We start from the raw sequence: 15,524 nt of genomic DNA on the forward strand, positions 1-15,524 counted from the left end.
CCAGCTCGTTTACCAAAATGCTAGGGGGAAATAATGTTTCTGTGAGTGGCAAGTTACTCTTTTACTTATTGCCCCCCCTCTCCCAGGGCGATCCTTGTTTCCTAAGCGGCTGAGCCAATCTCTGCCGCAAGGAAAGCCACTTACATTTTTCAGGAAATGACGGCACTCATTTCTCTTTTGCTTCTTCCAGGCTACATGTCTCCCCACCCGTCGCCTTTGGGACCAGCCCCCGAGCATGTCTCCAGCCCCATGTCCGGAGGGGGCCCCACCCCGCCCCAAATGCCGCCAAGCCAGCCGGGACCCACGATGCCAGGAGACCCACAAGCTATGAGCCAGCCCGGCCGGGGACCTTCGCCCTTCAGTCCGGTTCAGCTGCACCAGCTCCGGGCGCAGATTCTGGCGTACAAGATGTTGGCCAGGGGGCAGCCACTGCCTGAAAACCTCCAGCTTGCCGTCCAGGGGAAAAGGACTCTGCCCGGGATTCAGCAGCAACAGGCCCTTTACAAGCCAACGGGTAAAATAGCCGGGCTCGGTCGGCTTCCTCTACACCCTTGTGCAAATGAATTGAAACAAACAATGAGTTTAGCACAGTAGTTTATTGTACATACACATACATAAGTAACGGATATGACCTCCACTATTTTTAAGCAGCATTTGAACACGGTTTGGCATGGAGTCTACTAGTTTTGAACAGTCCCTGTTGATTTTCGGATCCCTGTACCACCCTTGAATCGGCGCCTGAATGAGCCATAGTCATACAGTCTACAGCACGAAGGCAACTTTTGCATATAGCCCACAAATTCTCAATGGGGTTTACATCCGTGGAATTCCCTGGCCAACCAACTTTCTGCTCTGTCCTGAATTTCTTCCCCACTTTTGATGTGGGACAGGGGTCTAGGTCCTGCTGCAATATCCCAGTACCCTCTTTTCCAGCTCTGGAATAACTCTCTTTCGTAGAACCTGAATATATTGTGGCGAGCGCACCATTCCTTCTATTTTCTGCGGGCTCCCGACACCATAATAACTGAAGCACCCCCAAAGCATCTTCTTTTGTGGGTGCTTGGCAGACTGATCGATGTGGCACAGAGAACATGCTTTGTTTCAGTTAATTTGCACAAGGGTGTATATACCTGCGCTGTGCTTAGGGGAAGAAATGCGGCCTCGCTTATTGGTTTATTTGCAAATACCCTGTTTCTCCAAAAATAAGACGTAGCCATAAAATAAGCCATAGCAGGATTTTTAAGCATTCAAGGAATATAAGCCATACCCCCAAAATAAGACATAGTGATAGGCACAGCAGCAATGCTGGCCGCAGCAGCAGAAGGAGGGGGAAAAAAACGAGACATCCCCTGAAAATAAGCCATAGTGTTTTTTTTTTGAGGAAAAATAAATATAAGACAGTGTCTTATTTTCGGAGAAACACGGTATTTAGGAGCAAGAGCATATGCGCTTGCCACAGGAATTCCTGTGGGGCGCATTAGAGCCCTGCTTCTTCCCTCCGTCGGCCTCCGCGCATGAGCCCCCGTGGCATGACAGATAATTTGGGAAGGGGGGGGATACCTGTGTGCGCCTCCTCCCAGCTTGCCTCAGTGGGAAATGCACTCCTTCCGTTTGTGGCTTGGGAGTCACATGTGAAGCATGGAGATGAAGGGCTGCCTGGGGGCGGGAGGTGTGCACAGACCTCTCCTTGCCCGCAGTACCAGGATAAGCTCCTTTGATGCAGCCCTGTGTGTCTCACGCAGGCGCAAGGGGGAGGTGGAAGCAGCAACCCCTCTGTGAAGATAGGAGGTGGGGTTGGAACTCTGGGTGCATCTTTGCGACAGAATTCACAAGGTACAAAAGCTATTGGAACCTGTTTTGGTGTGGCCCATTCTGATGGAAGGAAAATCATCTTTTTGCAGTTTTTGCAGCCCACGCCGGCGCCCCCCTCCCAGCTGGACCAGGAGCTGCCTCAGGAATGCCAGCGCACACGGCTGCCATGGCCCCCAAAACCTGGCCAGAAGGTAAAGAAAGAAAGAAAGATGTTGGCAGCTCTTTTATACCCAAACCATTGACGTAACTGAGAGTTGAGAAAAAGAATCATGTTGGGTTAGTCCTTTTCTTTAAAAAAAACAACAACAAACAACTCCTTTGCTATATAGCGGTACCTTGGTTCTCAAACTTAATCCATTCCGGAAGTCCCTTCCAAAACCAAGGCGCTTCTTTCCCATAGAAAGTCATGCAAAACGGATTAATCCATTCCAGACTTTTAAGAACAACCCCTAAAACAAGCCATTTAACATGCATATTACAATCTAACGAGACCATTGATCCATACAGTCGTACCTTGGAAGTTGAATGGAATCCGTTCCGGAAGTCCGTTCAACTTCCAAAATGTTCAGAAACCGAAGCGCAGCGTCTGATTGGGTGCAGGAAGCTCCTGCAGCCAATCGGAAGCCCCGTCAGACATTCGGCTTCCAAAAGAAAGTTTGAAAATGATTGAAACCACTTCTGGGTTTCAATTGTTCGGGAGCTGATTTGTTTGGGAGCCAAAACGTTTGAGATCCAAGGTACGACTGTATTTAATTCCTTCTCTTTAGCGCGTGTAACTTGCTGCTGAAATGTCCTTGATCATATTATGTTGACCTTATCCAAAAGGATATATAACCTTTTGTTTAGCTCCTTCTGGTCCAGGTTTATGAATATCGGTGCCGGCTTATTTTCCAGGACAAGGGCCAGAGATGAATGTTCCCAGCACCCCTCAGAAGCTCCCTGTCCCGTCCCCCAGCGGAAGACCTTCTCCTGCGCCTGCGCCTGCCCAGCCGGCGCCCGTCATGCCAGGCCCTTCGGTTCCTCCGCCCGCAGCCGGCCAGCCTTCGCCCATTGTCCAGCTGCAGCAGAAGCAGAACCGCATCAGCCCCATCCAGAAGCCCCAAGGGCTGGATCCTGTGGAAATCCTCCAAGAACGGGAATATAGGTAAGGACCAAGAGGAGAGGCGGAAGGGGTTTCGGTACGATTTGTGATTTAGTTTTCTAAAAGATAGTTTTGCAATGATCTTTTGGTATGAAAACAACGTAACGCTCATGGTGTGTAACTTTGGGGAAAGGGTGGCGACTCATCCCGGAAATTGTGTGGTGTCACCCAGGTAGGCATCAGCTGACATGAGGGAAAGGATGTTGATGCTGGTTTATTTGTTGAGAGTCTTGTAGAAGGTGTTTTTTTCACCTCTGCAGAACCATTTGACAGAATTTCTCCTGCACCCAGTGGACAGAGGGAAAACTCTGAAGGAACTTGTGTTGCCTTCTGGAAGATTCTTGAGGGTGGTGGTGGTTCCAGTTGATGCAAATTTCCCTCTTGAACTGCACCCCCAGTGCCAGGTTTGGTTCAAATACAGTGGTACCTCGGTTTATGAACATAATTGGTTCCGGAAGTCTGTTCATAAACCGAAGCGTTCATAAACTGAAGCGAACTTTCCCATTGAAAGTAATGGAAAGTGGATTAATCCGTTCCAGACGGGTCCGCGGAGTACTCAACCTGAAGCGTACTTAACCCGAAGCATGGGTGTAATTGATTCCGGAAGTCTGTTTATAAACTGAAGCGTTCATAAACTGAAGCGAACTTTCCCATTAAAAGTAATGGAAAGTGAATTAATCCATTCCAGATGGGTCCGCGGCGTTCGTAAACCGAAAATTCATAAACCGAGGTGTTCATAAACCGAGGTTCCACTGTATCTCATTTGTTTCGGTCAGAAATGATGGGATGCAGCAACTAGAGAGTTTGAGGTTACGATCCTATACCATCTTACCTTGGAGTAAGTCCCACTGGATTTAACAGATTGTACCGCTGATTGTACCCAGTAGTGATGTATGGAAGTGAGAGCTGGACCATAAAGAAGGCTGATCGCCGAAGAATGGATGCTTTTGAATAATGGTGCTGGAGGAGACTCTTGAGAGTCCCATGGACTGCTAGAAGATCAAACCTATCCATTCTTAAGGAAATCAGCCCTGAGTGCTCCCTGGAAGGACAGATCGTGAAGCTGAGGCTCCAATACTTTGGCCACCTCATGAGAAGAGAAGACTCCCTGAAAAAGACCCTGATGTTGGGAAAGACTGAGGGCACTAGGAGAAGGGGACGACAGAGGACAAGATGGTTGGACAGTGTTCTCGAAGCTACCAACATGAGTTTGACCAAACTGCGGGAGGCAGTGCAAGACAGGAGTGCCTGGCGTGCTATGGTCCATGGGGTCAGGAAGAGTCGGACACGACTAAACGACTAAACAACAACAACAACCGCTGATGAAACATACCCAGGATTATGCTGCTGCAGCACATGTTCCTTGGCTCCCAGGATTATTTGGGATTTCATCGATCTTTGTTAAGAGTTGGGGTTCTCACATCACCACCTTCTCTGCGGCTACTTAAGAGAAACCTGTGTGCTTTGAGCGAAGGCAGAAGCTAACTCTGGAAGCTGGCTTGAGAATGTTTTGTGCTAATGCTTTAAATTGTGAACAGTCCTGAGATCTACGGATGAAGGGGGGGGGTGGTACAAATGAAGAAGAAGAAGAAGAAGAAGAAGGGTCAGTGAAGTGCCATTGACTGTGGATTCTGCCTTCTGTCCGTAAAACCGTCTCTGAAAAGTTGCAGCCCAGCCTGAAAAGAGTTTTGCTGATATTCGTCATAGTATAGCTATACTTAACATCTCTCTTGAATTCATTCTGCAGAACGAGAGATGGCTCCAAAACGAGATTATACCATCCTTTGACCAACAAAGACTATAGTGAAACTTTTATCTTTTGAAAAATCTCTCTGAAACCTTTACATTTATGTCAAGAACAGCTCAGCTTATTTTGCTGTTTGAAACTGGGCCAGCACGATAAATTAATGCTGTAATTCTTACAAAGCTCTTTTTAACACTTAGAAGAAAAATTAAGTGCTGCTTTAATCTTAATGAATAAGTCTTGTCAAACTAATAATGTGCAGTGCAATTTAATGTCACTCTGCTATGTGCAAAGCTTCTTTCCCTCTCAGCGCTCATAAAAAAAATTACGCCCGCTATTGTCCTGAAATTACGAGCACAGTGGATTATGTTGGATGGATTCCTTTTATCATCTGACAAAAGTATCGCTGCCAGAAAGCTCTTTGTGCCCCCAGAGTCGCCAGTCCTGCCGCATGGCACCCGTTCCCAAAAACCTCACCGTCCTTCAAGGTGACGCTTGGGGCTGCGCTCCCTTTTGCGGTTCCAGGGGCTGCTGCCCTTTTGCAAGAAGATCTCCTGCTTCAGCTCCAGTTCGAAATTCGCTTTCCACATGGATGAAGACAAATAACTGCACGGTGGAGATTAATTAAACATATTTTGGGCAGGGTTAGATGAAATCCCCTGAGCATTTTGAAAATGGCAGTTTCAAGAAATTGCTTCCGTCTTTGGCCCTTTCTTATGATTGAATGACTTAAGAGCCTTCCCTATTTCCCTCTGAATGCAAGGCCAGCCTTTTTCACCTGTTCCAAGGATTAGGCAGGGAGCATTATTTTGGTATTTGATCGGTTAGTTGGGGATCCCGTTTGTCTAGAGTTTCTGGGCCACGTCCTGCTTCCCTCCCCAGGCCCTCCTGGCTCTTGGCTCTGTTCCCTGGCCTGAAAGCAGAAGGGAGGGGGTCCTCTGTCATGTTGGAGCGAGTTGGCTCTTTCCGCCCTCCGCCTGGTGCCAGACTGACCCCGCTCTGAACATTGTGCTTAGTTAACAACTTTTCATCCCTGGGCTGCCAACTCCTCTATTAACACCATTAGCACTAATTCTTCCCCATTTGCGCTGCGATAAAGAGATTTAATGATGCCCAAGTCATGGCACACAGGGGGGGGGGGGATTTATTGGTATTTGAATGGCATGCCGGTAAATTGCCATGATTGGCAGCTGACATTCTTCTGACAAAAAAATAAGAAAAGAGTGTGTATTTGTGTGTCCACACCGTGGGGTGCTACCCCCCCTTCTTTCCAGGTGGACTGAAAAACCATTGCAAAAAATTTCCGTGGGTGAAATTGAAGCTGCTTTGAAATGGAGCCCAGGTTGGCCGGAATCTAAATCCTGCCCCATCCTTTTCTCTCTTGTTTTGAGCCCTTCTTATGCCTCAAATGTCTTCTGCAACAGTGTGAGGAAACTCTTGGCCTTTTGGAAATTTTCAGAGCATTTTCTCTGTTCATTTCTTACCTTAAGCTTAACAGACACATAATGTGCAGTTCAAAGGATTTTCAGATAAATGGGTGATTCTCCAGTGATTTGTGGTCTAATTATTTTAGATATAAATAACAGCGTTTGAAAGTGCTGCGTCTTTCCAGAGTGTACATACTTGCATTTCATTAGCGGCAACAACAATGTAGCCCCAATCCTACGCGTGTTTGCAGAGAGTAAAGTCCTGCAAGGTTCGGTGGGATTTATTTACAAGTAACCGAGGATGGGATTGCAGCCCTAGCAAGGTCAAGAGAATGTAAAATGCACCTGCAATGGGCAATTAATCTCTTTCTCTTCTAATCCCCTGTCCTGTGTCCTTCCCTGTTCAGGCTTCAGGCACGGATCGCGCACAGAATTCAGGAATTGGAAAACTTGCCTGGCTCTTTGCCCCCAGACCTGCGAACTAAGGCCACGGTGGAGCTCAAGGCCCTCCGGCTGCTGAATTTCCAGCGCCAGGTAACAAATTTCCCTGAAAGGAAGCTTTTTGGGTTGTACAATCGTACCTTGGATCCCGAATGTCTTGCGAGTCAAACGTTTTGGCTCCCGAACTCTGCAAACCTGGAAGCGAGTGTTTCGGTTTACGAACGTTCTTTGGAACCAGAACGTCTGACACGGGTTCCGTGCATTCCGATTGGCTGCTGGATCGGAAACCGGCCCTTGGTTTCCAAACGTTTTGGAAGTTGAATGGACTTCCGGAATGGATTCCGTTCGACTTCCGAGGTACCACTGTAGTTGACAAGTCCAGAATGTGAGAATGTTCAGGGAGGCAGGAGAGGATATATTGTTTATTAATATCCTTTCTAACTTGCGCTAGCAAGTTCTTAGCAAGTAACCTAGCAGAGTTTTCCATTCCCTTTTAAAAGCACAGCGGTTAGCTTGTTGCAAGCTTGTTTAAGCTTCTCAATAGCGGATTCCTGGTAATTCCCCTTTTATTCCTCTTAAAAGAATGGACACGACGCAAACGTGTGTAAAGTATATAAAATAAGTTTACTCACACATTCCTGGATGGATCCTTGAAGGTACTTAGTTACAGAGTATATACATGTGGAGATAATCCCTTTGTCCTCTGTTAGCTGAAAGCCAACAGAGCATCTCTAGCTAAAAAGCTGCTGGTCCTACGATGGAGGAAGCCAAAAAGAGGAGGGGGCTGCGTGCCTTGTGGTTTTGTTACCTGCGCAGGTAAGGTCACGCCCACCTCTAGTCACATGTTAAGGGAAGTTTGTCCCAGCCCAGGAGGAAACAGGAAGTTCCGACTAGCTGGACCAAACATCCCCTTTCATGTCCACTCTAGGAAAACAAGGAATGTTGGCTTTCAGCCAACCTCCATATGGGATAGATCCACCTGTATATACTCTGTAACTAAGTCTGCCTTCAGGGATCCATCTGTGAACTGATGTGTGAGTAAACTTTTATATACTTTACACCAGTGTTTCTCAACCAGTGTGCCTCCAGATGTTTTGGGACTACAACTCCCATCATTCCTGACCACTGGTCTTGCTAGCTAGGGATGATGGGAGTTGTAGTCCCAAAACATCTGGAGGCACACTGGTTGAGAAACACTGCTTTACACAGGATTGTGGTGTGTCTATTCTTTTAAGAGGGATATAAGGGGAATTACCAGGAATCTGATAGTGAGAGGCTTACACAAGCCTGCAGCCAGTTATCTGCTGTGCGTTTAAAAGGGGAATGTAAAACTCTGCTAAGTAAAGGAACTTGCTAGCGCAAGTTAAGAAGGATATTAATAAACAATATATCCTTTCCTGCCTCCCTGAACATTCCCACACAGAAGAGGACAGGATCTGCACCAAGAGCACTTCTCAGTCCCCGATGGACAATGGTGCCTCCCTGGGGCCGGGAGTTCAGAAAGAGAGGTGGGTGCCGGTTCGAGAGCCCCCAGGAGTCGTTTGAGAAGGGGATTGATAACTTAAGATTCCTTTAGGATGAATTGAGGACGACGCATTCAGGAAGGGGGCCGTTGGTGGTGGGAGGGGGGGTGAGAGCAGAGGGGTCTGCCATTCTGTGGATGGATAAATGAGAATATGCGTACAGCACAAATGTCTTTATAGCTACTCTTCTGTTCTTTTATTCTCTTTTTCTTTTCTATAGTGTTTTGCGTTTTCTTACAAATGAGTTTGAATTTTGCTGTTTAACATGTCAGAAAACCTTCAATAAGATTATTATATTAGAGAAGGTGATGGATAAATGGTACTAATAGTCTGGAGCAGCACATGGGGTGGGGAGGGGGGTGTTGTTGAGGAGATTATGCTAGTAGCCTCCCTGGGAGTACATGGAAATTCAGTTTAATTTGCCCCGTGTGCATTGTTATCAGTAATAATTAACCATTGTCGAGTTGTTATTGGGCTTTCTGTAGCGCTCCCTCATCTTAATTGCTATCTGACACCCACCCAGCCCCAACTAGGCTCGTCTTTGGGTGAGTGACTTTTCCATCTTTAGATCATCAAATGAGCGAAAAGAGATTTGAACCTCGAAATTCTGCTTCCCAAATCAATTCCCTGCCTGCTGTGCTCTGCCGACATCCTGCTAGATTCTAGATGCAAACGCTTCTTTCTAAGAATCATTTCTATTGACTTTTCCTTCTTGCAGAACAGCATGACGACAACAGCACAAGCAGTGCAATAACGAAAAAGTGAGAATAAAAGTCATATGTAAAGTCTTTGAAAGCAAAGTGTTTTGATAAGATAAAGCAATGAAGCTTTTCGGAGTGCGTTGCTATCTTGTATATAAATCCCAAAGCGGAGTGAATGATTCCTTTTTAAAATTAATTACTCGTCTGACAATTTCTCAGATTCTAACTATACTGGTGAACTTGACCAAGAAAACGGTGCTCTGGCATTTGAGGAATCCAGCCAAATTTAGATGTACTACCAAAAAAAACAAAAACAAAAAAACCAACAGAAACCTTATAGGGGAAGGGGAAGGAAATATGCAGAAATTGCAAAACTTACTAGAAGAAAAAAGAAGTCAAGATAACAAACTTTTTATAAAAGAATGGAAAGGGCTTATTGAATATTTCCAGATAAACTGTAAACAGATAAAAACATTGGCAGGATTATTGTAATAGCTTGCGGTTTCATATATTTAAAGAAGATGAATGAATGAGCAAATTAAGTTAATTTGGATATGCAGAAAATATTAAAAATAAATTTAAGGAACCGCAGAAAGAGGGGGAAGGAAGTCAAGTCTTTAAATGCCAAAGTGAAATGTGTGAATCTAAAAAGTATGAATAAAAATTTTTAAAAAAAGGGAAGGGAAGGAAAGAGTTCTTTGGAAAACCAAACTTTGAGTTTCTGGCTGCCCTTTTGCTGGTGGGAGATGATTTTCTGCTAAGGTCTGTTCTTCTGGCTCCCAGCTCAGGCAGGAGGTGGTGGCTTGCATGCGCCGCGACACGACGCTGGAGACAGCTCTGAACTCGAAGGCCTACAAGCGCAGCAAGCGCCAGACCTTGCGGGAAGCGCGGATGACGGAGAAACTGGAGAAGCAGCAGAAGATTGAACAGGAGCGGAAACGGAGGCAGAAGCACCAGGTACCTGAATGCTCCGAGGCGGTTCTGCTCGTCTGTTGCAGGAATAGCCGCCGTCGCCCCCTCCAAATATTGCGGGACTCCAACTCTCATCAGCCCCAGGCAGTGCAGCCCAAGGGTCAGGGGGTTTGGAGCTGTAATACAGTCAGCTGCTTGTCTTGCTACATACACCCATGTTCAAATTAATTGAAGCAAACAATGTAGTTTATTGTACAAAACTCACATACACCTACATTAGTAACGGATATGACCTCTGCTATTTTTAAGCAGCATTTGAACACGGTTTGGCATGGAGTCTACTAGTTTCGAACAGTCCCTGTTGATTTTTGGTTTTTGGACTTGAATCTGCACCTGAATGAGCTTCTCCATAGTCGTACAGTCTGCAGCATGGAGGCGACTTTTGCGTATAGCCCACAAATTCTCAATGGGACTGACGTCCGGGGAATTCCCTGGCCAATCAAGTACCTGTATTTGCTGCTCTGTCCTGAATTTCCTCCCCACTTTTGATGTGGGACGGGGGGGTTAGGTCCTGTTGCAATATCCCAGCCCCATCAGGATACCTCTTTTCCAGCTCTGGAATAACTCCCTTTTGTAGAACCTCAATATTTTGAGTACAGGATTACGAGTAAGATAGAATACATGCTTTGTTTCAGTTAATTTGCACAAGGGTGTGCAATTAATCTGGGAACTGATATTGCTACCAGGTTTCTTGCACAGCGGAAGGAGAGGCAACGGCAAGGAAAAAGCGCCACTCCGCAGACTGTTTGGAAGACAGCTTGAATGTCTCTTTCCCGAAAGGCCTTCCCTCCTTCTCCCTCTGGTCCTTGCTCTCTTTGGCAATTTCAGTTTTCTACACTTCTTGTTTTTATTTTTGGATGTCTTAACTGGGAGGCAGGCAGGCAGCTGTCCCAGGACTCCCTCCGCCACGAGGATTCCTCTTGGATGCTCAGGCAGTGAGCAGCCGGCTAGAAGCCCCTCGGCTTCCTTGCTCCTCACCCCATCTTGCAGTTGCTCAGTGGGATGACGTATTTACGCCCCTAAGCGCAGTGGGTTGAATGGTTCCAACATTGAACCTGGGACTTTCCCCCAAAACACATGGGGACAGAAAGAAGCTGACCTAGACTTTCTGCTTACCTAGCTCATATCGGTCTGCCTAGGAATCGCTCTTACGACTTGAAGCCAGGGGTAGGCAGATGCTTTGGACTACAACTCCCATCATCCCTGACCACTGGTCCTGTTAGCTAGAGCAGTGATTCCCAACCTTGTGCCTCCAGCTGTTTTCGGACTACAATTCCCATCATTCCTGACCACTGGTCTTGCTAGCTAGGGATGATGGGAGTTGTAGTCCCAAAACATCTGGAGGCACAAGGTTGGGAAACACTGAGCTAGAGATCATGGGAGTTGTAGGCCAAAACATCTGGAGGGCCGCAGGTTGGGGTGCCTGCTTTAAGCCTTTTGAATTAATTGCTACCTGGTCCTTTTTCAAAACAGAGGGTGCCAGTAATCGACCACAGACCTGAGATTTAATGAGAGCAAGCATGACCACGGATCTGTTTTGTTCCAAAAGGGATCAGTCTAGGACCTAGTGGTTTATGCAGGGACCACTGCCCGCTTGCTCTCGTTAATAGGACTTGCAACATGCAGATTTCCTCTCCTGCTTTTTGAGATACGTTACATTTTTATGGAGGTTTGATGTCTTCCTGCAGAACCACTAGGAACCCCCAGAGATTATGCCTCTGAGCACATGATGCTCCATATTGCATTAGAGAGCATGTCAGTTTGTTGGTTTTTTAATTAGACGTGGTGGGCTCCCCCCCAACCCCCAAGAAGTTAATGCTCCCTTTGGCATTACAGCAGCTACTTTCTAAGGCCAATGGCAGTGCAGAAGTGACTTTTATTTGCATGTTGGCTGGGAAGGGAAGATTAAACCTTTCTCCTTAGTCCACAGGACGAAAATCACAGCACACACCACTCACATTATTAAACAACATGCTTTCTAATGACATATTTAGGGCTGGCTCTAAATAGCCTCCCTTACTTTGTTTTTAGCTCCATTATTCAGCAGCAAAATCCTGAATGCAAGGAAGCCCTCAGCGAGTGCTTTAAATATGCACCACTTCAGGATGATGTACCTGCCAGAGAGGCAAGAGCAGCAAAAACAGCCCAGAGGCTGATGGCGCATTGCAGGACCTCACGGCTTTCCACTAGTGGGAGCCAGCACAAGGGTTCCTGTGGCGAGGCTCCCCCCCCCCGCCTGCCGTGGGGTCGGGAGACCACCCCCCCCATCGGTCCAGAGGGAGAGAAGCGGGCAGGCATGTCTAGAACGATACACACATACAGGAAAAGCAATTGTAAACAAGGGTTCAGATTGCCATGAAATACAAAAAGTACAGTTTGTGACAGTTTGGTTAAGACCTGAATGCATGCGAAATAAGACCAATGGGCGTTCACAACAACAGACACTTAACTGTACGTTCCCGAGCACAATTCAAAGTGTTGGTGCTGACCTTGAAAGCCCTTAACGGCCTCAGCCCAGTAGACCGGAAGGAGCTTCTCCACCCCCATCGTTTAGCCCGGACACTGAGGTCCAGCTCCGAGGGCCTTCTGGCGGTTCCCTCCCTGCAAGAAGCGAAGTTGCAGGGAACTAGGCAGAGGGCCTTCTCGGTAGTGGCACCCGCCCTGTGGAACGCCCTCCCATCAGATGTCAAGGAAATAAAGAGCTATCTGACATTTAGAAGACATATGAAGGCAGCCCTGTTTAGAGAAGTTAATAATAATAATAATAATAATAATAATAATAATAATAATAATAATTTATTATTTATACCCCGCCCATCTGGCTGGGTTTCCCCAGCCACTCTGGGCGGCTTCCAACAGAAAAATAAAGCACAATAATCTATTTAAACATTAAAAGCCTCCCTGAACAGGGCTGCCTTCAGATGTCTTCTAAAAGTCTGGTAGTTGTTTTCCTCTTTGACATCTGTTGGGAGGGCGTTCCACAGGGCAGGCGCCACCACCGAGAATGTGATGTTTTATTGTATTTTTAGTATTCTGTTGGGAACCACCCAGAGTGGCTGGGGGAACCCAGCCAGATGGGCAGGGTAGAAATAATAAATATTATTATTATTATTATTATTATTATTATTATTATTATTATTGGTGAAGGCATAGTTTATGTTGTTTACTGACAGTTGGACAGGAAAGCATTGCCCATATTCAAGCCCAAACTAATAGAAATGATTGAAACTGGTAGGAGCCTGGCTGCTGGGTCCAGCAGGAGTGGAGGACCTTAGTTTAAGGGCGACTCCTCTGCCAGTTGCCTTCCCATCTCAAGGATGAAGGAGGTGCCACAGCCTCATCTTCCCAGCTGTGAGTCATAGCCCTATATCAGCAAGAGGGAATACATTTAGACCCTTGATGCGAGGTGAACGTGGAATGCTTGGCATCTGCGACCGTTGCTTGTGGGTCAGCCCCCCAAGTTCATTTCACCCCCTTTTTCTTTCGCAGGAGTATCTCAACAGCATCTTGCAACACGCTAAGGACTTCAAAGAGTACCATCGGTCCGTGGCTGGGAAAATCCAGAAGCTGTCCAAAGCTGTGGCCACGTGGCACGCGAACACGGAGCGTGAGCAGAAGAAGGAAACGGAGAGGATTGAGAAAGAGCGAATGCGGCGGCTGATGGTGAGGCCGGTGTTGGCTCAAGGTGCTGTAGGGCAGGGCTTCCCAAGCGTGGGTCTCTTCCTGTTCTTGGACTACAGTTCCCATCATCCCTGACCTAAGGATGATGGGAGTTGCAGTCCGAAAACAGCTGGGGACCCAAGTTTGGGAAACCCCACTGTAGAGGGAAGGGAGGGGCAGATGGGAAGGGAGCCCATCTCGGAGACGGAAGAAACGGATCCTAAACCTCCACTGCCTTGTGGGACATCTTTGGGAGAAGAGAAGGCTCGGAGGAAACCCTATTACCCAAATCCAAAGTGGAGTCCCCAAGATGGCGCCTTGTCCGCCTCCTTCTGGCAACTCCTGCCGTGTCTTGCTCAGCTTTCCATCAGCTGAGGGGGGGGGTCTTGTCATCTGGGCAGCCCCGGACCCCCAGACACGCTGCCCAGGCTTGCACCCCAGGGAGGTCACTTAGCAATTTGACTTCACCCCCGGAGGCAGACTCCATTGTCTCCATTGTCTCTCTCGAGAGAGCCATAAGCCAACCCAAGGCAAAAATAAGGGAGCCATTTCTATTTGTAAACCTTTTGTGGTCTTTTATGTGCATCTTATTATATTTATGGACTCTCTTTAATATAATGAACCACACCACTTTCACCCTCCCTTGTGGTTTCCAATATTTTAATTGTCTTGCCCCCTTTTATATTTTGACCCCCTTTACTTATACCTTCAGAGCAACACCAAATGTTCTTTTATATCGTGGTTGATTTTCAAGGAATTATACTTTCCCTGTAGAAGCTTCTACCGCAGCACAGTAATTTCTTCCAACCCTTGTTAGGCATTCACAGCATCAAGACCGTACCATTTTTTTCTAACCCTTCAGTTATATTGAAACCACAGTAACACATTACCTTTCCATTATTTCTTGGGACAGCCCTACCTTGAGACTGATTTCCATGGCAAAGGCAAGAGGCAAGATTTCATCAAAAGTTCAGCATCCTCTGAATCATGCTGATTTCAGAGGAAGGCGGTTAAGAATGTATTTTTCTGCTAAAACCAACGGGACATAAGAGTTTTTAAATTTGCTGGGACTGAGACCACATTTTTCAACGTTGTTCCCTGTAACCCACAGAGTCAGGAGAGGGGAAGTTGTTGAGCTATTGCATTCAGCAAATGTAACTCCTGTTTGTTCTCTTGGGTGTTGACCTCAGTTCACATTGGATTTTAATGCATCATTTTAATGTTTCTCCAAAGTTTTCCCTGGTATTTAATTGCTGTTTAAGGAATAATAGGGTATAGGTCCCCCTACTATTGCAGCTGGTGCTTTTAGTATCTAGAAATCAGGACTTCAACTCACAGTAGAAAAAATCTGGGTGCAAAAGGTGTTGAGATTTTTCTGCAGAATCTCAAAAAAATGATAATCATTTTTTTATTATTAAAAAAAATCTCCAAAAAAACACTCTCGATATGGGCTGCCATATACCCAGGTTTCCCTGGACATTTTAGCCATTTTTTGGAAATTCCGCCTGGGCACCATTTTCGACGGAGGCATCCCGGACGTATGGCATTGGAGACTCCATTTTTTAAAACGGGGAACAAAATAGAGGCGCTTGTTTTTGGGTGTTTTAACATATCTGAGGTTTTGACTCAACGTCGTTTGGGAAGCGGTATGTAGCTAGGATCATTGATATGGCGCACTTGCCTAATAGTTGTACCCCCAGCCCTGAAGTGACCCCTGGAGCTTTGGAAGTGATGGAACCTGCCCCCCCTGCGCTGTTAAGCCCCCGGAAAGCGCCCCCCGCTTTCTTTGGGTCTCCCGTGAGCGGCTGCTTGGCGACAGAGTCCCTTAATTTGCCTTTCCTTGCCCTGCCAGGCTGAAGATGAGGAAGGCTACCGCAAGCTGATTGACCAGAAGAAGGACCGGCGCCTGGCTTACTTGCTGCAGCAAACGGACGAATACGTGGCCAACCTGACGAATCTGGTTTGGGAGCACAAGCAAGCTCAGGCGGCCAAGGAGAAGAAGAAGAGGAGGAAGAGAAAGAAGGCAAGTAGCTCTTTCAGCTGCCACTGGCAGAATTTCCTTTCCTTTCTGTAATCATATTCATTTGATTTTACAAATAGGAA

The 15,524-nt window shown here is 46.7% G+C and overlaps 1 protein-coding gene across 3 annotated transcripts in view; it reads left to right on the forward strand.

Moving 5' to 3' along the window:
- Positions 1-15,524, forward strand: part of SMARCA2 (SWI/SNF related BAF chromatin remodeling complex subunit ATPase 2) — a 113,958-nt gene that overhangs the window by 19,622 nt on the left and 78,812 nt on the right. For all 3 annotated transcript variants that reach the window (XM_088658815.1, XM_088658814.1, XM_088658813.1), the window contains exons 4-10: positions 191-514; positions 1,902-2,003; positions 2,707-2,956; positions 6,532-6,658; positions 9,573-9,746; positions 13,251-13,424; positions 15,274-15,448. In XM_088658815.1, coding sequence (XP_088514941.1) covers positions 191-514; positions 1,902-2,003; positions 2,707-2,956; positions 6,532-6,658; positions 9,573-9,746; positions 13,251-13,424; positions 15,274-15,448 — 1,326 coding nt within the window. The remainder of the gene's footprint in view (positions 1-190; positions 515-1,901; positions 2,004-2,706; positions 2,957-6,531; positions 6,659-9,572; positions 9,747-13,250; positions 13,425-15,273; positions 15,449-15,524) is intronic.

The sequence above is a fragment of the Zootoca vivipara genome, chromosome 15 (assembly GCF_965207765.1).
Source record: "Zootoca vivipara chromosome 15, rZooViv2.hap1.1, whole genome shotgun sequence".
Lineage (NCBI taxonomy): Eukaryota > Metazoa > Chordata > Lepidosauria > Squamata > Lacertidae > Zootoca > Zootoca vivipara.